Consider the following 22,500-nt stretch of genomic DNA (forward strand, 5'->3'; position numbering starts at 1 on the left):
GTATCCTATAGCAAGATACATGATGCCTGTCGTGATGATCGTGATGATCGTGATGATTGGAAATGCTTTGGCAATACATTGAAAAAATTGTCATGCCAATAAAGCAGATTTTGAATTGATTAGTGCGCAATAAATGATGCTTGATGAGCTTGATTACAATAAAAATACTGAAATGTTCATTAGCACCAAAAAAAATTAAGATACTCTAATTAACATGACGATAATTACCCCTCAATGAACTAATTCTTTTTAATAATTTAACCCAATTAGATACAACTGGGTGAAGCTTAACGGAGCTTGAGGCTTAAAATCACTTGAGAGGAAATGAACGCAGGCCATGGAAGAGAGAGAGGATTTTTTTTGCCTGTGTGTGTGTGTGTGTGTGTGTGTGTGTGTGTGTGTGTGTGTGTGTGTGTGTGTGTGTGTGTGTGAGTGAGTGAGAGAGAGAGAGAGAGACAGAGAGAGCGAAATAGTGAGAGAGAGAGAGAGAGAGAGAGAGAGAGAGAGAGAGAGAATGAGTCTCGTATCTAATAGAGAAAGACTCGCTCGCTCGCACACACACACACACACACACACTCACTCACACGGTTTTATATTACAAGTTTACTTGTGATATTTTTTTCATTTAAAAACAAAAAACGTATCTGAACCATTTTGAATGAATACGACTCACTAAAATGACTAATATATATTAAAGGTGCAGTCTGTAAGAACGACAGCTAGTGGTGGAAATAGGCACTGCAGTCCAAATTCTAAACATGGGAGATGGATGTTTCCCCGCCTCCTCAGACTCGACGCTCACGCGGGTTTCCAGTTTGACACGCAACAGGAACGAAAGCGATTGAAAGCAAAAGCCGAGGAGACTTACACACTGCAAGTTGATTTATCCGCGTTTAAATATACTCTCGTTCATCGAGATTTTTAGATGGACACGAGGCTCTTTAGGTCTCTGATCCAGATTTTTAGCTGGCTGCAATACGCTGTTTTCCATCAACTGGTAACCCGGGGTGTGGAAACACTATTGGCTGAACTGGCAGTGGGCGGAGTCACACAGACCAAAACAAACACACATTCCCACATTGTGTGCTGGCTGTAGAAGTGTTTCTCAGAGAAACGAGTGTGTGAACTTAGCATGTTTCCTCAATATCTGCAAACATATTATGGTATTTTTTATGCTTTAGTAGAGTGAAAAACGTACATGCAGCAATGAAACAATAATAGTAAAATAAATAAATAAAGAATACAAATAATAATAATTTCTGGTGCATGCATGCGTTCAGATCTCATTTTGAGATCTAGACGATTCAAAAAAGCCTTGTGTGTCTCATAAATGCAGCAGATAATAATGAAAGTGTAACACAAACGCTGAAGCATGTGCGTGTGTGTGTGTGTGCGTGTGTGTGTGTGTGTGTGTGTGCGTGTGTGTGTGTGTGTGTGTGTGCAGAATAATTTAAGTGCAAGAAGCATTGTTTTATTAAAGGCTCTGAAGGATTATGCAACGGGTTAGAGCGTTGGGAACAGCTGCAGTCAGAATACATCTACCACACACACACACACACACACACACACACACACACACACACACACACACACACACACACACACGCACGCACGCACACACGCACGCACGCACGCACGCACGCACGCACGCACAAAAAAAAAATCCACTTCATGTCTCCTCCATTCAATTCTGTCAATTTACTGACATTCTCTCTCTCTCTCTCTCTCTCTCTCTCTCTCTCTCTCTCTCTCTCTCTCTCTCTCTCTCTGTGTAATAAACTGTAGGCTTGTGCTCATAAGAGGGACTGTAGAATCTATACTATAATTAACACTATCACAGGCACTTTCTCTGCCTTACACACCAGCAGTGTAATCAATACAGTAATTAACGGTGTAAATAAGAGTCATAAGCAGTCAGAGACTCGTTCAGCCCAGAATAAACAGCTGGTCACACAAGAATTGAAAGGTTAAGTGTGTGATTTCTGTGGCACTAAAGCCACTAAACAGAACTGCAAAAAATAATGATTGTTCTGAAAATGTCTTTTCATTGGTCAGCAGACATTAGCCCCGCCCTAAACTCGCTCCATTGGCTGAGCTGATGCCAGGCTTCTTTTCAGTGAAATCCACATGAAAGGTTTATTGTTATAATAATGGATAATAATTCTCTAGCACATTAAGGCAGAATAGGATAAAATATTTTAACAGCAAAAAGTTACATGCTTTAAATGAAAGCATATGTAATATATATAAATATAATATATATCTGTATATTTAATATTATATTTAAAAAAATATTTGTTAAATGTTCGTATCAGTCAAAAATTACCGTGATATATTTTATTTCAATGAATGTACTATATTTTAGTTCAATAATGTTTTTTATTTAATATTTTGTATTTTTAGGGGATGTTATGGTACTAAATTATATTTACGCTGCATTTATAATCCATTTATTCACTTTTTGAGCATAGATCTGAAAATTATATTTCCAACTTAAACTGTCGTAAATCTTGAATGCTTCAGAGCGACAGACTTCAGACACTTGGCAGATTATTGCTGAAGTGAAAAAAAGTATTAAAAAGTGAACTTAAAAAAAAAGTTACAGAATTCAGCATTTATTTTTATGAAAAATGTGTAAAAATAGAATTAAACATTTTATATGAAATATATATTTTCAAAAACATGTTTTAATCTAAAACTCTAAAAAAGCCATAAATCTGAGCTAAAAATGTTAGCCTAATGCGCATCTCTAAAAATTAGCTTTCATTGAGATGCTGCAGTACCAAACGCTTCCACTAGAGGAAACTCGTCTCCCATTCATTTCCAATGCGTCATTTTTAACCGCGAGGAGCACAATGTGACTGTTTTTACAGCACGATTTAACCTGTTGGAATCATCTCCATGTGTTTTGTGTGTTCACACAACAAGTACCAAAACCTTTACCAAGTTTTGTACCATTCCGATGAAGAATTTTTTTTTTTTTAAACGAATGTAAAGTTTTCGAAGAGCACCAGTTATCCGGACTGGTTCTGGGACACTGATACACACATAAGCATTGACATGCAGACAGAAGAGGGTCTTACGAGTGCAGGGTGCGGACGGAGGGTCCAGCGGGGTCCTGAAGTGATCGTCCTCACACACACACACCACAGAGCCTTCTTCCTCAGACTTGCTGTTCGCTGGACACGGGAAGCACTCCTGCTGCCGAGAAGACATCTTGTACGTGCCCGGAGGACAGGCTGGAGAGAGAAACACACAGACCCGTCACAAGCGTATAGAAGAACTGAAAAAATGGCATCACTTATAATAACCGGAGGCCAGAACAGGTTACAAGGCTTTAGACCTTATTAGCCAACATGAAAAAGAACCACTTGGGAGCATAATACGCTAGTGGAGAACTGAGCCTCCGGGAACTAGCGGCTCTCTAACTAATGAGGTTTATATTACACAGGATTAAGGGGCCATTGGTTGCCTTTACGAACAGTAAGTGATGGAAGCTCACACTCGTGAAACAGCCGCGGAGACACTCGTGCAACAACGAAACGCAATGTTCAATATGGCCGCTGTAGGAAAGAGAAGTCTTGCATTGTAGTGAGTGTAAGGATGTGTAAATCCATCATCTCACTGATAAAAACAACACCTAGAGTTCACTAGACCAAACTTACAACATTTTAAAGTTATTACAATTTGTCTGTTGTTTGCACACACACACACAAAACCCCCCCCCGCATATAATGGAGAAAGTTGCCTTTTAGAACCAGATGGCACAGCACGGGCTAACCAGATCATGCTAACCAGATAATGCTAACTGGGTTATGCTAACCAGCAAATCGCTGATCGCTGTAAAAGGTGCTATTCTTGCATGCATATTGCCCAAGGTCATTGTCAAGGTGGATGTTAAGAGTATCATTTATAAATCCTTACGCTCAGCAACATCCATCCATTCATTTGCCAATCCCCCAATTTCATTTTGAGTCATTATACAATCCCTTCATCATTGCCTCAATGCACTGACAGGGTCATGAAAACAATTCTCAGGAAAACATGCAGTGAATATGCACATGGATGCACACACACACACACACACACACACACACACACACACACACACACACACACACACACACACACACACACACACACACACACACACACACACACACACACACACACTCCTGTTTTCCAGCGGGGCAAGAATAATCCGATAGACAATGGAAAAATGCCAAATGGAATATGGAAAGTTAAAGCACACATAACTCAAAACACACACACAGATACACACACCAAACACGAGCATGTCTCAAGCGTATGAAATGTGAAAGCAAAGCTCATGGCTTGTCAAGTTAAGTCCTGCAAACAGCACTAATAAAGTGTGTGTTATCAGACCTGTGTTTGTGTTTGCTCGACTGTAATGTGTGTTACTGCTGCCGGGAGGACTGTGGCAAAACCAGCTCAAGCCAAACACACTGACGGAAATGAGATCACAACCCGTATCTGCTGACATTACACACACGTTCCCAGGGTCTCACAATTAAATGTCTAATTCCACAGCAGACCAGCTGGCTAAATGTGAATCAATTCCTCTAACGTGACATCAGCAGGGGTTGACTAGCAGAAACCAGTGAGATGATTGGCTGTATTCTGCCATGAGGAACATAATGCCGATCGAGCAGAAGCTCACGCCAGGTTACAGCGGACCAAAGACTCGACATCTCGAAAGCCAAATATCTAAAGGGAAATGAGGCTGTGGATTACGGTTTCAGATACAGCATACACAAGTTAGCCATTTTTTAGGGAATTCTCTGCCTAATTTTATGCCTGGGTTTATTATCTGAAATTATACATCATTTTAACTCTAATGGAGAACAAGCAAATCATTTAAATGGGTTCGTTTAGCACTTTTATCCAAAGCAACTTACAAATGAGACTAATAGAAACAGAAGCATTTAATGCAAGACAGAACACAACACGGGTAGAGCGACCGTAACCGTATTTCCATAAGAAAGATTAAAATATATCTGCAGAAAGATTTTTTAAGCTCGGGGAGGTTGAAGAAGAAAACCAAAACCAATACTGGAAATAAAATCTGAAGTCTTTGTCTCTCGCTGATAAATATCTGGTTTTGTGTGAGCAATCAGATTTCAGGACTCTCCATAACCACCCAGCTCCTTCAAACACACATCAATAAATCATAAAGAACGTAATACAGTAAACGTGAGCAATGAATTGTTTCATTGGCGCTCTGACAGGAGGTATTAATGAATATTAATAAGTCTAAAAAGACGTTTGCTTCGCTCTCCCTCTCTCGTCTCGACACAAATGGCCTTCATTATTTTCTGGCTATAATTCCATGCCGTCTTCTTTCCAAATGTCAGGCTAGATATGCAAGCAGCTGTCAGGGAATCAATAATTCATGTCATCATATTCAGATCACTGCCTCAATGCTGCTAATTCCAATTTATGAAAGAATCCCTGGCGAACGGAATAAATCCACATAAATGAAGGAGTGAAAGGTCTATTTTAAAGGTCGTGCCTATCATATGCTCTTCATGCTCCTGTGACAATTTAGACCATTGGGTTTAAATGAGCAATAATAACCGTTCAGGTTACGAGGGTTTCCCATAAAAACTGAGCATTCTGTAACGATGATTATAGTGACATTGATACGGCCTCTGCATTAATCAGAGCCACAAAAGCTATTTTATTTTCCAAATCTCAAATGTCACAAACAATCACCTTCAGTGGTCTGGTAACAGCAGCTAAATTAAAATATAATTGGGAACAGAAATTCATAGAGATTTGGGTGTGAGGTCTAACCTCCCACATAAAACACCCTACCAATGTACATTTTAATCACATAACAACATCCTAGCTTCCTGTGAGCATGAGTGCGCAAGTAAAACCACTCACATTTCACATTTTCCCCAGTTATGGTTTACATGACAGCCATAAATCGCTTAAACTGGACAGAGTCCCTTTCAGAAGGATTTAGAGAGAGACTATCTGGACAGACTCTTTCTCTTCATGTCCATCACATTCATTCTGATATCTCTGATCCTCTTAACACACCTCACCATTTTCCTTCAATCCTACTCTTATCCTCTTTCTCAGTCTCTTTCACTGTCTCCCATTCCCCCTCAAATCTCAAATTCAATGCAGCTTATCACTACCAACAGAACAATAGAAAAACCTCGGACAAGAGTCAGAATTAGAGGACATTACGCTGCTCGGCCTTAATCCTAATCAGGACAAGAATAATCCGAACTCTGAATCCCAGCCTCCCACTCACTCCCGCTGATCAATCCTCATCAATGCACTTCTCTTATTAACACACAGATCTGCTATGGTTCAAATTAATGATCACCCTTGCTAGGTTTTGGACTTTTTGGACCTTTTCTTGCATTAGACCCTTGTTGGTTTGCACGCTTTCTTCATCAACAGATCTTGCACTGTGCTCTCCCTTCCTTCCCAATGAAACACATTAGGTCACCCACCTCCAGCGGCTTAGAGCGAAGGATGACATCATCAAAAGCGTCCAACCAGCTAATGTTGGGGCTTTGTTTGCTCCCTGTCAACTCTGATGGATGGTTTCCATTTAGCCAAGTATGGAGGAGATTTGTAAATGTCCAGAGCTGAGCCTGAGCCCGAGCCCCTGATGGAGATCCGAGAGGAGTCAGGCATCGCTACATGTGTGCACAATGATCTCCTGTCACCAGAACTCGAGAATTCAGGTCATTGCGTTTACAGATCATAGACCACTTCATGTGTAATTCCTCACAGAAGGTCCTGGGGAACCGTGTTATACAGAGGTAGAACTACATAAAGTGTGTGAGAGATCTGGCATAGTGATATGAAGAGGGAAAAGGGTGGATAAGAAAAGTAAATTGAGAAGGATGGACGGAAGAAAGAAAGGAAATTAAAATACAGATGTAAAGAAAGATGGAAGAAAAATGAAACAAGGAAAAGAAGAGAAAGTGGGAGAGAAGGAATAAAGGAGGAGGGAAACAGAAGAAGGAAGGAAGGAAGGAAGGAAGGAAGGAAGGAAGGAAGGAAGGAAGGAAGGAAGGAAGGAAGGAAGGAAGGAAGGAAGGAAGGAAGGAAGGAAGGAAGGAAGGAAGGAAGGAAGGAAGGAAGGAAGGAAGAGGGGGAAAATGGAAAAGAAAGGAAAAGTTGGTAAAGTTGGAAAGAAAAGAAAAAGTGGGGGAGGTAAAAAGGGAGAAGAGAAGGAAGGCAGGAGGGAAGGAAAGGTAAAAAGGACCTAAGAAGGAAGGACAGAAGAAAGAAAGGAAATGAAAAATACAGATGGAAAGAAAGATGGAAGGAAAATAAAACAAAGGTAAAGAACAGAAAATGGGAGGGAAGGAACAAAAGGAAGAGGGAAACAAGGAAAGATGAAGAGGCTGAAGGAATGAGGGAGGAAGGAAAGACAGACTTAACGAATGTAGGAAGGAAAGAGATTGATGGAAGAAATGAAGGAAAGATGGAAGGGAGAAGGGACAGGAAGAAAAAGAAAGGAAAAGTGAGTGGTAAGGAAGTTGGAGGTAATGAACGAAGGTAATGAACAGGGGAAAAGAAGAGAAAGTGGGAGGGAAGGAACAAAGGAAGCAGGAAACAAGGAAAGAGTGGAGGGAGGGAGGGAGGGAGGGAGGGAGGGAGGGAGGGAGGGAGGAAGGAAGGAAGGAAGGAAGGAAGGAAGGAAGGAAGGAAGGAAGGAAGGAAGGAAGGAAGGAAGGAAGGAAGGAAGGAAGGAAGGAAAAGCAAAAAGGAATTAAGGAAGATTGAAAGAGGGACGAACAAAAGCAAGGAAGGAAAGACAGAAGAAAGTTTAGGCAAAGGAAGGGGAAAGAAATGCTGAAGGAAGGGAGAGGAAAAAGAGGCAAGGAAAGAAAATGATGTGTGCCAATGCAACATTAAATAAGCGTAGTAATGTGTTGAGGTGTTTCTGTGAGAGTGAGACAGAACCTTCTTGTCGGCATCACTTTTGCTCTTGCAAACAGCAGGGAGCGTTTCACAGTGGGGAGACGGCACTGGTGAAATTGATTTCCTGTAGGCTTTCAGTGACATTACCTCTGTCCCCTCAAACCCCAATCTCAACACGCCTATATCCACGTCTGCCTGATCTCAGAAAGCAAGCTATCAGCTTTACCTCATTAGGCTGGGAGAGAGGGATGAGATCGGAAAGCAGAGAGGAAGGAGAGAGAGTCCTGTCCATTTGCATTCCAAACCCATCAGGCGGGTGTCAATGGGTATGTTTGCATCTGAATGTCAAAGCAATTTCAGGTGCGGCACTCAAGGAATTGAGAGAGATGGAAAAGAAAAAATAAGTAAAAGCTCGTTTCTGAATCACTGAAGGGTGTCCGACTGATGAGGGTGCTGGGTTTGGAGAATGAGAGTGGGGTTGCGAATGAGATGCAGGCAAATTTGCAACATCTCTCAGAAATATCTAAGCACGACAGGTTGGGCACATTTACAGCCTCAAACAAACACCGCTCCTTATTGTTAGCTCAGGTAATGATACCTCTTTTTTCATTCTCCCCTTTCGCTTCCAGGGCGTGTGCTCAGCTTGAACATGAAGTGATAAAGCAAAGTGGAAAAGAAGTCATTCCTCAAAGTTTTGCAGACGCTACCAATCGAGAATCTGAATGTCTTACAAGTGTACAAACATTTCCGTCTTAACAGGTTAGTCAGCAGCAAAACCCAACAGTTTAATTATAATACAAAAGATTAGAGGCGTGTTTGTTGATAGATTTCCATTTTTTGAAGACAAATGGATGTCTGGAGGCTGGTCACATTTTCATGATCAATGGCGTAGAGGTCAGGAACGCTAACAGAAATTTCTTCCAAGCAACACCATAATTATGCTGTGCAGAATAAATCAGAGCAGGGAATGGAAGAGGAAAAATGGGTAAATATAAAAAAGGGAAGAAAAGGAAAAAGGGGGAAGAAAGCAGATGAAACTAAAGCAAAGAAGAGAGGAAAAGAGAGGGATTCTTATGGACCAAGCCAAGACTCATGGTAAGAGTTCAACTTTATGAGAAAACACAGTGATGGTAGCACCTCTGACGTTTGACCTTAGTGTGGGGTGGGGGGGTGGGGGGGGGGAGAAGCAGGAGAGAGCATAGACCAGGGGTGTCCAGTCCTATACCTGAAGTCACCTTCATTTATATAGCACGTTTAACAATATAGATTGTTCCAAAGCAGCTTTACAGTTATAACCGGAACATAAAGTAACGGAGAGTGTTTTGGCTTTACAGCAGCTCTAGAGTAAAGTTATTGTCCAGCTTGAGTAAGTTTTTGATTGATTCACTTCCATCGTAAAGATCATTGTTCTTAACTTCGGGGCCGCTAACATGACACCGTTCTAACAGAAAACAGAACACTTGTAATGCGTTCTGGCCGTTCATTTGCACGATAACAGTGTTTGGTGCTCGAGAACGCAAACTTTGAAACATGTTCCGATGTGCAAGTTTTGAAGTTTTTTTAAAACATTATCATCTCTGTGTAATCTTCAAAAACGTGAATCTGTGAAAACGGTGAAGGCGTGCACATGTATATTACGTGTTTAGTGTATAGGTTTAGATTCAATTCTAATTAAACACACAGAACTATTCCAGGCTAATGTGTTGGATCTTCACTCTGCTGGACATTGGTCTTCCAGGAGCAGCCCTAGTACAGATCATGTCAAAATACATGGAATCCCAGACAGCAACATAGTGTCGGCACAGATCCGGGCCACATCCGGCACATGCGGATCCAACCAGTCCCAGATGTGCCGGATCTGTGCCGACACAATGGTGCTGTCTGGGATAAGATCATGTTTATAAAATATCCAGTGACCTCTAATCAAAACTGTAGTGCCTGACCTTACTCTACCTAAGGGGGAAAAGGGGGAGGAATAAAAAAGGAAGGGATTGAGGGTGTATTGATCATGCCAAGATACATGGTTATGAAAATAACCTTAGTGCCTAAGAGTCGTTAATGCAATTGGCCACGGAAATAACAGGGTGGTCCACCTTTGGAAATCGAAGGGCGTAAATGGTTGGAAAGACATGACAGGATCGATGGCAAGGGTAGGTGGACACTGGTGGGTCTGTAAGGGTTTTAAAGGTCAGGGTGACCCTCGTTGAGAATGAGAGGCTCAGCTGAAGATGAATGGATGTACAGGGCAGGAGGTCATGAAGGGTAATTAACGGTCAGCCTGAAGGATCTTGAATAGGCTTCTAGGGAAAAAGCAAAGTGTCAGCTTACATAAATGCCTATAAGATGACAAACACAGATTTGTATCACACAAACTCACTAGCTCTGCGGACACAAAACCGCGTGACCCTCCAGAAGTGAGTTTGTCAGTCTGGCGTTTGCATAAAAAATGAGGCAGAAACACAATCAAGGCCACAATTAAGCTGTGAAGGTAAAAGGCTTGTGACCTTGTTGTGTAATTAACAGCTTCTTCTTTCATTAGTTTTTCTCTTTTTTTGAGGGCCCCATTTTAATTAAGACACAGGATGCTGTCGGGAGAAGTTGAAAGGGAAGTCGAGACATTGCTAAAATGGGGAAAATGAGAATTGGAGCTCGAGGTGAAGCTGCGACGAGGAACGGGGGAGCGAGAGGAGATGAGGGAAGAGAAGACAAAGCCTGAGATTATGATTACAGGGAGGAGGAGGAACACAAAGAACCAAACAAGCGTTTACAGCGAGAGACATACTGTAGACAGACACTAAAGGAATGGGGGAACGCTAGGGAGCGCCACTAATTGAAATGTTCGACTTTACCCTTAAAAAAATCAACATCTCTTTTGCATTAATGCAGCATTTTAAAGTGCCTGTCATTGGAGGGTCTCAATATGGTTGTCGTGGAATGCATTTTTGATTTCAGCCCTCATCCAGCGTCAGCTCTGACTCAGTACAATCTGTCACTGCTTCATCTGGGGAGACTGTGATTACAGGATCACTCAAGCAAGTGCACCTCATGATAACCTTCAGATGAAACACAGATGGACATTAAACGCCACAACGCTGCTTGATGAGTCTCTGTGATGCCTGAATGCACCATACATGTAATTAAGATCATATGCAATTTGACATATTTATGGGGAAAATGCTATTAAGAATCATAAACTTCAACAGACTGTAAAGTTGCTGTTAGTAAAATCAAGCTTTTTCATTCAGTCATTCTCAAAATACGGTGAGTATTTAATAAGATGATTTAAAAATAAAAAGGTACTCGTATAAAAAAAAGGGTATCACTCTGCAATCCAATCTAAAATAATATGAAGTGGTTTAAATCTGGATAGTTTTGAACATTGTTTTTCTTTTCTGAAAAATGCCGTCATGTTCATTTAATAGATTATGACATTTACAGTTGTTTAACTCATTTAGTTTGTCCAGGCAAGGCATTAGTGTAAAGTCTAAATAGTGCGCAAAAAAGCTAAACTTTTTTTTTGAAAACTTTAGACATTTTGTAAATCACCGTTTTTGAGAATGACACTACAATCAGGCTGCGTCCGAAATCGCATACAGTCTTAAGTAGCAGGGACTTATTTTAAATAAGTAATTACTTCACGACTACTGAAAAAAGTATGTTCTACATGGTACGAATGTGTGTAGTATGTGAATTCTGATGCAGCCTTAGTGTGCAGCAAGCCTCCTAAAACTGTAAAGCATCATGGCATAATCAAATATCCATAAAATCAAGAGTAAAATGTATGAACGATGGAAATTGTCCACTTTTGCAGCCCTAACAAACTACTTTACCCAAGACAATTTACTGCATACTTGTAGTGACATTCCCCATAGAGTGACCTGGGACAAAATGTCTTGTTCAAGTGCACAATGAATACAGTTCAACGATTCTTCAGACAACCACATCTTTTCATCCACCAGCTTTATCCGCTAGGCTACACCAACCTTGCATTTATATGGATTTTTACAACACTGCTTTCACAAAACTTTAGAAAAAAATTCTGGCATGGCTCTACAAACGCGTTTGTAAACTGTAAGTCACTAGAACGATGTCTTTTGACAAAGACGGGAAGAACATGCAACTGAACACTCAAGTACAATATCCAGTACACGGATTGCTCAAACTGTGCATAAAGACTCGGACAGAATGTGTTTTCGCCTCTTCCACGCCAGCTCTGAGGTGGTGTTGGGTTGTTCACACACAGCAGATGGGTTTGGAGTGTGTGTGGGTGTATCTATTGATTTCTCCTGGCCTGCGGTCTTCAAGTGCTTCTCTTTCTCCTCACTCACTCACTAACTCTCTCCATCGTCTCCATCCAGACTCGCTCCAGTCTAAGGTCTCCATCGCTCTTGGCAAACGCTCGAGCTGTAACCTGCCAGACTAAGCCAAGTGTCCTCCGAAACCTCTTCTCTGGATAATGGACTTTGCAAGAAACATTGTGTAGGATGTTTGTAATCACCAGAGATTCAGTATGGACGTTTCTAAAGATCACCAGCTTGGCATATGCTTCAATATTTCGCTTCCTCCCTCGACTGGAAGAAAGACAGTGAGAGTTCTCCTGCACTAGAGTTAAAGACACAGGCTGGTAAACGTATGGTTGTTCACACTGTCACTTCTGCATGCCTGAGCAAGTCATAGAATAGGACGGATAAAAGCTAGTAAGTTGAAACCAAAAAGCTGTTAATGTTGTTTAATGGTCTCTTTAAATCATTTGGATGAAAATGATAAAAGAAATCACAACCATATGAAACTGGTTTGAAACCAGATCATAATCTGATGCACCTCAGTGTAAACACTCCTTTCTATCCCAGATTGTGCATGCATGTGTGTATACTGTACACAACAACTTGGTAAATGATTATTAACTCATGTTTGTGCTGTTGCTGGGAGATGCATGACAAATGAAAGATATGAATATAACATCTGTCAACTGCAGACTGGATCTGACAGCTAGCATTGCTTAAAGAGGGAAACACACATGGCAGAATCTTTAAGGAAAAATTCATTCCCCTTTTGCCCGTCACCTCTTCCATCACTCCTTCCCTACCACTTTTTTGTTGTTAAGAGTAAACGAGCGTAAGCAACCTATCGCCGAGCTTCATCAGAGCTGCGAGAGCCGGTGCTGTGCCTAGTGAATCTGCACGCTCCCAAAGAATCAATAGCTTGTTTTTAATGGAGAAATCCTGGAGCGCTGCAGAAAGGCAAACCGAGGCGCGTTCAGACGTTAGCGCTGCGGTCGGAGACACACACCGGTGAATCTGACGCTGTGGAGACCGCAGTTATGAGCGAAGTCCCACCGGTGTTAGAAAACTCTCCGTCAAACTTCAGACTCACACAGAGAGGAAGATGTTCCTGAGGATCTCAATGCTTCACTGGCTTTCCCAAAGGAATAATATCTTGAATCACTCCTGAATGTGAATTAAAACGATATAAACTACCGGTTAAAAGTTTGGGCTCAGTAAGATTTTTTTCTGCTCACCAAAGCTGCATTTATTTTAGGGCTGTAAACGATTAATCGAATCCAAATAAAAGTTTGTGTTTACATAATATATGTGTGTATTGTGTATAATTATTTTGTATAAATACACACACATGCATATATATATTTAAGAAAAATGTGTTATTTATATATAAAATAGTTATATTTATGTATAATATAAATCATCTAAAAATACATATGCAGTATATAAATGCAAATATTTCTCAAATATATACATGCATGTGTGTGTATTTATATATACAAAATAATTATACACAATACACACATATATTATGTAAACAAACTTTTATTTTGGATTCGATTAACTGTGTGTTTAATATATATGATTATTAATATTATTATTATTATTATAATCGTTTACAGCCCTAATTTATTTGATTGAAAATACAGTAAAACACGTTGGCCTATAAACTCTCTCACAGGACATCTCTTATCCTGCGTCATGAATCTTATCAGTGGATTCCTGGTAAATCGCTGAGTTACGGGAAGCATTAAATAAAGTATTCATGTCCAGCCTCAGAAGAACAGATCGTGAGAGGAGAGGAGAGCGAGTCACAGCAACAGAGAGATGGACCGCACTGAAATAACCAGCTGAGAAAATGACATAAGCTATCCTGCGGTTATCCCTCTCATTCACACACAGCTCTATACTCAACAGTGAATTATTCAGAGTGAGGACACTCAGTGTCACAGCCAAAGTGCTGAGAGAGAGAGAGAGAGAGAGAGAGAGAGAGAGAGAGAGAGAGAGAGAGAGAGAGAGAGAGAGAGAGAGAGAGAGAGAGAGAGAGAGAGGGGGGGGGGGAGAGAGGGGGGGGGAGAGAGAGAGAGAGAGAGAGAGAGAGAGAGAGAGGGGGGGGGGGGAGAGAGAGAGAGAGAGAGGGGGGAGAGAGAGAGAGAGAGAGAGAGAGGGGGGGGGGAGAGAGAGAGAGAGAGAGAGAGAGAGGGGGGGAGAGAGAGAGAGAGAGAGAGAGAGAGAGGGGGGAGAGAGAGAGAGAGAGAGAGAGGGGGGGGGAGAGAGAGAGAGAGAGAGAGAGAGGGGGGGAGAGAGAGAGAGAGAGAGAGAGAGGGGGGGGGAGAGAGAGAGAGAGAGAGAGAGGGGGGGGGGGGGGGAGAGAGAGAGAGAGAGAGAGAGAGAGAGAGAGAGAGAGAGAGAGAGAGAGAGACCTGAGACCGCTTACGATGCACCAGTGATGCTAAATGTGCTGAGAAATCACGGGAATGCAGAGCTGTGTACTGTACTTATAGGTGAGGGACAGGACACACACACACACACACACACCGCTTCACGGCTGTGAGGTAAAAAAAGAGCAATGAATGAGATCTAGTCCACTAGACAACAAACATAAGCAAATTCACTGACATGTACATGATGAAATCTACACTTGATTTCTTAATAAATTGTATTGTGCTCATAATTGGCGGTCATCATCTCGGTACATCATTAAACATCATTTCCCCAATTATGTCATGTACATGAATGGAGAAAGACTGTAATCTTTCTGATTTCTCACAGATTGTAAAAATAATCTAACAACAACTGTATCGGAAATTATTATTTTTTAACTCACATCATGATAAAAACTCATTTTTGCCTCTGATCATCATGCTCATTAGCCTCAGTGTCTCAGTTTCACAGTATTGCAGATTTTACTGTATTTATTATCAAACAAATGCAGGATTGGTGAGCAGAACAGACTTCTTTCAATTCATTCTAAACATTGAGAGAGACACACACACACACACACACACACAAACACACACACACTTAAAATAACAAGGATGTAGTGATTTCCCCTTTGACACTCCAAATAAGACATATTGTGTCCTGAACATTACTGAAAGTCCTTGATCAGTGTGTGGGATTCTGGGAAATAAGCAACATAATGCTTTTATTACATCCAGACAGGATCATGCCAAGGTGACACATCTTAATAAAGATCATCCCAGACCCGCTCAATGCCCAGAAAGACGTTCTATCATTGTCATATTGAACACTGCTAAGGAGACACACACACACGCACACACACACGCACACACACACACACACACGCGCGCGCACACACACACACACACACGCACACACACACACACACGATTAAGGAGTCTGTGACATCATCATATAGAGATGTGGGAACGACAGACTGCCCTGCAACGCCTCTGGATCGCTTCATTCTGATAGGGCTCACACACACGCACACACACACATGCACACGCACACGCTCACGCTCACGCACGCACACGCACACGCACACGCACACACTAAGGCTCAATCAATACATCACCACCCGGCTTAACATGATCGCCTGAATCCGATGGGAAGGGAAACACACACAGTCTTTAAAGACGTACACAGTGTCAGGGACAGATGAGGATGTTACGTACAAGATAAAACCTCACAGATTATTAGTGGTGCTTGATAAAGCGAAAACTACTCCCAAACCCGACGTATTAAACGCTTCACTGTTCCACCAGAACCTGGCAAACAGCACACAAACACTCACACTCAACACTCACATTCTCTTCTAATCTAGAGCATTATATGAGAACTGAGCCGAGCTGGACGATGACGACGGCTATATATATATATATATATACAAATGAACTAAATGAATAACTTTTATACAACAAAAATGAAGCATCACTGAGCTTACTTAAAGGATAATTCCGGTATTTAACACCTTGAGTCTATATTGTAGTTTGTTTTGGATGAACAAGAGTGGTGGACAACATGTTTTTGACAATGGTTCCTCTCTCGAGTTTTTGACTATAATAGAATTGGCCATGGACCCATTTAACATTGGAGTCAATGGGCATGTCCGAAAATGTCATTAAAACAGCCAATAATGTTCGTTTACAAAACTGTGCAACTCACCGAGTGGTTAGTGGTGTTCGTTGATGTTCCAGAAACAAAAAGTGTTGCGAAATACAGTTTCTGTCGTGTTTTATTCGTCATTTTGTAAAATCCCATTGAATTCTGTTGAAGGACTGAGTGCTCGTTAATATAAATGCGCTACCGGAAACGGAAAGGGGGCTGTTTACATTTGGTCGATGTAGTCTTTTTGCTCGCTTCCGTTTCTCATAAGGCTAGAGCGCAGGGCAACTGTGCTCCGGGAGAGTAAGCCAAATAAACTAACAAAACCTTGAAAATATTGAAAGACGTGACCACTGACCAGTGCAATATGAAGTTGAACTCGACTGTGACCGCGAGTGTCCCGCGAGACATTAACATCGGTTATCGCCATCAAGTGGTCGGGAGTGTGCTAACGCTTCAGATGCAAATATTGAGCGGAAGTTACACGGATGTGAAGTGTCTGAAAAAATAGTTCCACTATAGCAAAATAAACGGATTGGAATCATATATTGCGACGATATATTGTTTATAATCATCAACGAACACCACTAACCACTCGGTGAGTTTAACAGTTTTGTAAACGAACATTATTGGCTGTTTTAATGACATTTTCGGACATGCCCATTGACTCCAATGTTAAATGGGTCCATGGCCAATTCTATTATAGTCAAAAACTCGAGAGAGGAACCATTGTCAAAAAAATGTTGTCCACCACTCTTGTTCATCCAAAACAAACTACAATATAGACTCAAGGTGTTAAATACCGGAATTATCCTTTAAGCTGGACTGTGATGTAAACTCTTCTAGAAACACACTTTGTTACATTACTTTCTGTTATCTCTGTGAAGCGGCTCTGAAAACACTGTGTTGTAAAGCGCTGTATAAATGAAGGTCTTGACTTGACTGGGTTCCACTAAACTGCAGTCTGCCTGTATCATACACCTTTCAATCTCTCATACTAACTCAACAAGCTGACTGTAACTCAAAGCCCATCTGCAGAATCCAGCGGCCGCTTCTAACGCGTGTAATCTCCCGAGAGCACGCTTACAGCAGAAGGACTTTCATTTACAGTAGTTATCGTGAGGGCAAAATCACAAACAGGAAACACAAATCATCATCATCTTTTATTGGCAGAATAAATTCACTGTGGCTGTTTAATTTAATGAGCCATTAGTATCTGATTAATTTGATTTGATGCATGTATTTGCCGGCTGTGTTTTTGTAATGTGTTTTTTTTCCCACTTGTTTCAAGTACGCGTTTATTCATGCTTGTCAGCGCTAAACAAGTGTGGATTTGCAGCCGTGATGTTTAATTGGATTTGAGAGGGGAAATGAGGCTGTGGTGTGGATTAGAAAGTGGCTGACAGCGTGTGATAAATGACATTACGAAACAAATGCCTCCAGTTCTGGATGCTGATTGGTCAATACACAATAAAATAGACAGTTATGATGCACCATTTTATTAAAGGTGACATTATGCCCCTTTTCTCAAGATGTAACATTAATCTATGCTGTCCCCAGAATGTGTCTGTGAAAGTTTGGCTCGAAATACCAGATAATTTATTATCGCATGTAAAATTTGCCCCTTTTTTGGGTGTGAGCAAAAACACACTGTTTTGTGTGCGTGTGTCCCTTTAAATGCAAATGAGCTGCAGCTCCGCCCCCGTTCAGAAGAGGACGGAGTCTTTACACGAGCTTCAGAAACTCCGGCAATAACACAACCGGACAATTTCACTCATCCATTATAATTGTGCGGATTAAGGGCCGGTAATGTTATAATTGTGCGGATTAAGGGCCGGTAATGTTATAAAGGTGCAGATTAAGGGCCGGTAATGTTATAAAGGTGCAGATTAAGGGCCGGTAATGTTATAAAGGTGCAGATTAAGGGCCGGTAATGTTATAAAGGTGCAGATTAAGGGCCGGTAATGTTATAAAGGTGCAGATTAAGGGCCGGTAATGTTATAAAGGTGCAGATTAAGGGCCGGTAATGTTATAAAGGTGCAGATTAAGGGCCGGTAATGTTATAAACGTGCAGATTAAGGGCCGGTAATGTTATAAAGGTGCAGATTAAGGGCCGGTAATGTTATAAAGGTGCAGATTAAGGGCCGGTAATGTTATAAACGTGCAGATTAAGGGCCGGTAATGTTATAAAGGTGCAGATTAAGGGCCGGTAATGTTATAATCGTGCAGATTAAGGGCCGGTAATGTTATAAACGTGCAGATTAAGGGCTGGTAATGTTATAAACGTGCAGATTAAGGGCCGGTAATGTTATAAAGGTGCAGATTAAGGGCCGGTAATGTTATAAACGTAGATTTTAGGGCCGGTAATGTTATAAACGTGCAGATTAAGGGCCGGTAATGTTATAAAGGTGCAGATTAAGGGCCGGTACTGTTATAAACGTGCAGATTAAGGGCCGGTAATGTTATAATCGTGCAGATTAAGGGCCGGTAATGTTATAAACGTGCAGATTAAGGGCCGGTAATGTTATAAACGTGCAGATTAAGGGCCGGTAATGTTATAAACGTGCAGATTAAGGGCCGGTAATGTTATAAACGTGCAGATTAAGGGCCGGTAATGTTATAAACGGGCAGATTAAGGGCCGGTAATGTTATAAACGGGCAGATTAAGGGCCGGTAATGTTATAAACGTGCAGATTAAGGGCCGGTAATGTTATAAACGGGCAGATTAAGGGCCGGTAATGTTATAAACGTGCAGATTAAGGGTCGGTAATGTTATAAACGTGCAGATTAAGGGCCGGTAATGTTATAAACGGGCAGATTAAGGGCCGGTAATGTTATAAAGGTGCAGATTAAGGGCCGGTAATGTTATAAAGGTGCAGATTAAGGGCCGGTAATGTTATAAACGTGCAGATTAAGGGCCGGTAATGTTATAATCGTGCAGATTAAGGGCCGGTAATGTTATAAACGTGCAGATTTTAGGGCCGGTAATGTTATAAAGGTGCAGATTAAGGGCCGGTAATGTTATAAACGTGCAGATTAAGGGCCGGTAATGTTATAAACGGGCAGATTAAGGGCCGGTAATGTTATAAAGGTGCAGATTAAGGGCCGGTAATGTTATAAAGGTGCAGATTAAGGGCCGGTAATGTTATAAACGTGCAGATTAAGGGCCGGTAATGTTATAAACGGGCAGATTAAGGGCCGGTAATGTTATAAAGGTGCAGATTAAGGGCCGGTAATGTTATAAAGGTGCAGATTAAGGGCCGGTAATGTTATAATCGTGCAGATTAAGGGCCGGTAATGTTATAAACGTGCAGATTTTAGGGTCGGTAATGTTATAAACGTGCAGATTAAGGGCCGGTAATGTTATAAACGGGCAGATTAAGGGCCGGTAATGTTATAAAGGTGCAGATTAAGGGCCGGTAATGTTATAAAGGTGCAGATTAAGGGCCGGTAATGTTATAAACGTGCAGATTAAGGGCCGGTAATGTTATAATCGTGCAGATTAAGGGCCGGTAATGTTATAAACGTGCAGATTTTAGGGCCGGTAATGTTATAAAGGTGCAGATTAAGGGCCGGTAATGTTATAAACGTGAAGATTAAGGGCCGGTAATGTTATAAAGGTGCAGATTAAGGGCCGGTAATGTTATAAAGGTGCAGATTAAGGGCCGGTAATGTTATAAACATGCAGATTAAGGGCCGGTAATATTATAATAAGATCCTCTTCATACGTCAGAAGGGGAGCAAAATCTGATCGGTTTAGGGGACCTGACTATACACTTACACACAGGAAAAGTCAGATTTTCATGATATGTCCCCTTTAAGCAACAGCGTATTTCACTCAAACTGTGCCCGGCCAGCTTCTGCTTTCTGATCAAATGTTCACCAATGCCTTCCATGACGCCACATCCATCCAAATGCACAACGCCTGACCTTTCCTCTCCCCCACAACACCCGCTGGTGTGTCACACACACACACCAACACACACCAACATGAACAATGAGCCTCTACATGCCGAGGATAACACCCCGAGGTCAATAAACGACAAGGGGCATTTATTCATCCATCCATCCTGTCTTTTATTTACACCTGGAGTCCATTGAGTGATGCCATTGGCCAGAGGAAGAGTGTCGGACGCTGGTAATTGGAAAGCCGGCCAATTAGATTGATTCTGCAGATGGAAACAAACAAAGGTTGCCAAGCAACAGCTGCCAGAGGTAGTGCGCTCCAATCCATTTGCCGTCTTCTTGGCCGAGGACCAGCACATCTACGCCTCGCCATCATCCATCTGCATCGGTCAATCCATGAGAAGTGCAGACGCGGAGCTGAAGCGGCAGCAGGAGTGAGTTTAGCGAGCGCGGGGAACTCTCAGCGGACACAGTGCCGAGTGAGACTCTCTCCTGGGTCACGGCTCAGAGGACGAGCGAGGCGACAATATTGGGATTTTAATGGTTTAAGATTACGGTGCAAAACTGTTGATTGGTTAACAGAAAGTTTCCGTACTATAAATGGTGAATAACTTTGATAAATTTTATAGTAAAATACCATTAAATTTAAATAATCATTGTATAATTTACAGTGAAAAAACGTAAATTGATATTCCCACAATTCCCTGCGTGACACTTCACATTTGATGCATTTTTGTTGGACAAAACTATAGATTTTTCTAATCAGTTATGTACATTAGGGTTTTATGTTACATTTAATGTTGTTAAATGAATGTTTATAAAAAATAAAAAAAGGTCATGTGTGTTACCATGATAGTGTGTGTGTGTGTGTGTGTGTGTGTGTGTGTGTGTGTGTGTGTGTGTGTGTGTGTGTGTGTGCGTGTGTGCGTGTGCGCGTGTGTGTGTGTGTGTGCGTGTGTGTGTCTGTAGCTTCTATATATTAATATTAACTTTCTTGTGGAAAATCTGCTTGCAATAAGCTTTGGTTGATCATGTGACTATCATCTCCACTGTGATTGGTGGTTGTCAGTGTATTACAATTGTACAAAACAGACATTATTACTGTAATAGGTCAGTAAATTAACATTATTATCAGATAACGATATGTTTTTTTTTTACTAAAAATATAAGTTAAGTCTGTTAAACCTAAAATGCTGCTACCGTAACTTTACGGTAAATTTCCGGCAACCACAGCTGCCGTTTCTTTTACCGTAAATTTAACAGATTTTTTTTACATTGTCTCTAGGGAGTAAAACGGAGAAGTTATGTGTGTGCTTTTAAACGCAGGACATTGGGAGACGCTCAACTTGACTCTCACAATCTCAATTTGCGTTCTCTCCATTCGGTGCACATTGATTTTAGGGGGTGAACACTTTCGCAGAGAGCGCCGTTCCCCGAGGAGAAGCTCAGCAGGAGAGGCGCCTGTACCCGTCTGAGGAATTCAACGGCTAATTGTGTTTGATTGCTTATGGTAAGAAATCAATAGCTTTCAGACACCAGCACAACAAACCAAGTAACCCTCAACCTCTCACTGTGTCCCGCTTAAACACACGAGAGATATCAATAGCTGTGCCTTTAATGGGCCGCCAGCACAAATATGAGCGCGCTCAGATCTACTGGCAGACGGCTGGAGGTCAGATCAAGCAGAGGAGGAGAGATGAGCAAGAGATACAGTGAGGATGAAAGGTTTTGTCCTGCTGCTCGATGGATGGATGGACTGATGGACGGACGGATGGATGAATGGATAGACGGATGGTTGGATGGATGGTGGGATGGACAGTTGGATGGATGGATGGATGGATGGTTGGATGGACGGATGATGGAGGGATGGATGGTTGGATGGATGGATGGATGGATGGTTGGATGGATGGATGGTGGGATGGATGGATGGATGGACGGATGGATGGATGGACGGACGGATGGATGGATGGATAGACGGATGGTTGGATGGATGGTGGGATGGACAGTTGGATGGATGGATGGATGGATGGATGGTTGGATGGACGGATGATGGAGGGATGGATGGTTGGATGGATGGATGGATGGTTGGATGGATGGTGGGATGGATGGATGGATGGACGGATGGATGGATGGTGGGATGGATGACGGAGGGATGGACGGATGGATGGATGGATGATGGAGGGATGGATGGTTGGATGGATGGATGGATGGATGGACGGATGGACGGATGGATGGATGGACGGACTGATGGATGGAGGGATGGACGGACGGATGGATGGTGGGATGGATGGACGGATGGATGGATGGATGGAGGGATGGATGG

General features: G+C 41.8%; 1 protein-coding gene across 1 annotated transcript in view; it reads right to left on the minus strand.

The window, feature by feature from the left end:
• epha10 (EPH receptor A10) overlaps nucleotides 1-22,500 on the minus strand; it is a 135,331-nt gene that overhangs the window by 44,631 nt on the left and 68,200 nt on the right. Inside the window, exon 4 of the mRNA XM_079591258.1 lies at nucleotides 3,084-3,239. Coding sequence (XP_079447384.1) covers nucleotides 3,084-3,239 — 156 coding nt within the window. The remainder of the gene's footprint in view (nucleotides 1-3,083; nucleotides 3,240-22,500) is intronic.

Source organism: Phoxinus phoxinus, assembly GCF_949152265.1.
Source record: "Phoxinus phoxinus genome assembly, chromosome: 19".
Lineage (NCBI taxonomy): Eukaryota > Metazoa > Chordata > Actinopteri > Cypriniformes > Leuciscidae > Phoxinus > Phoxinus phoxinus.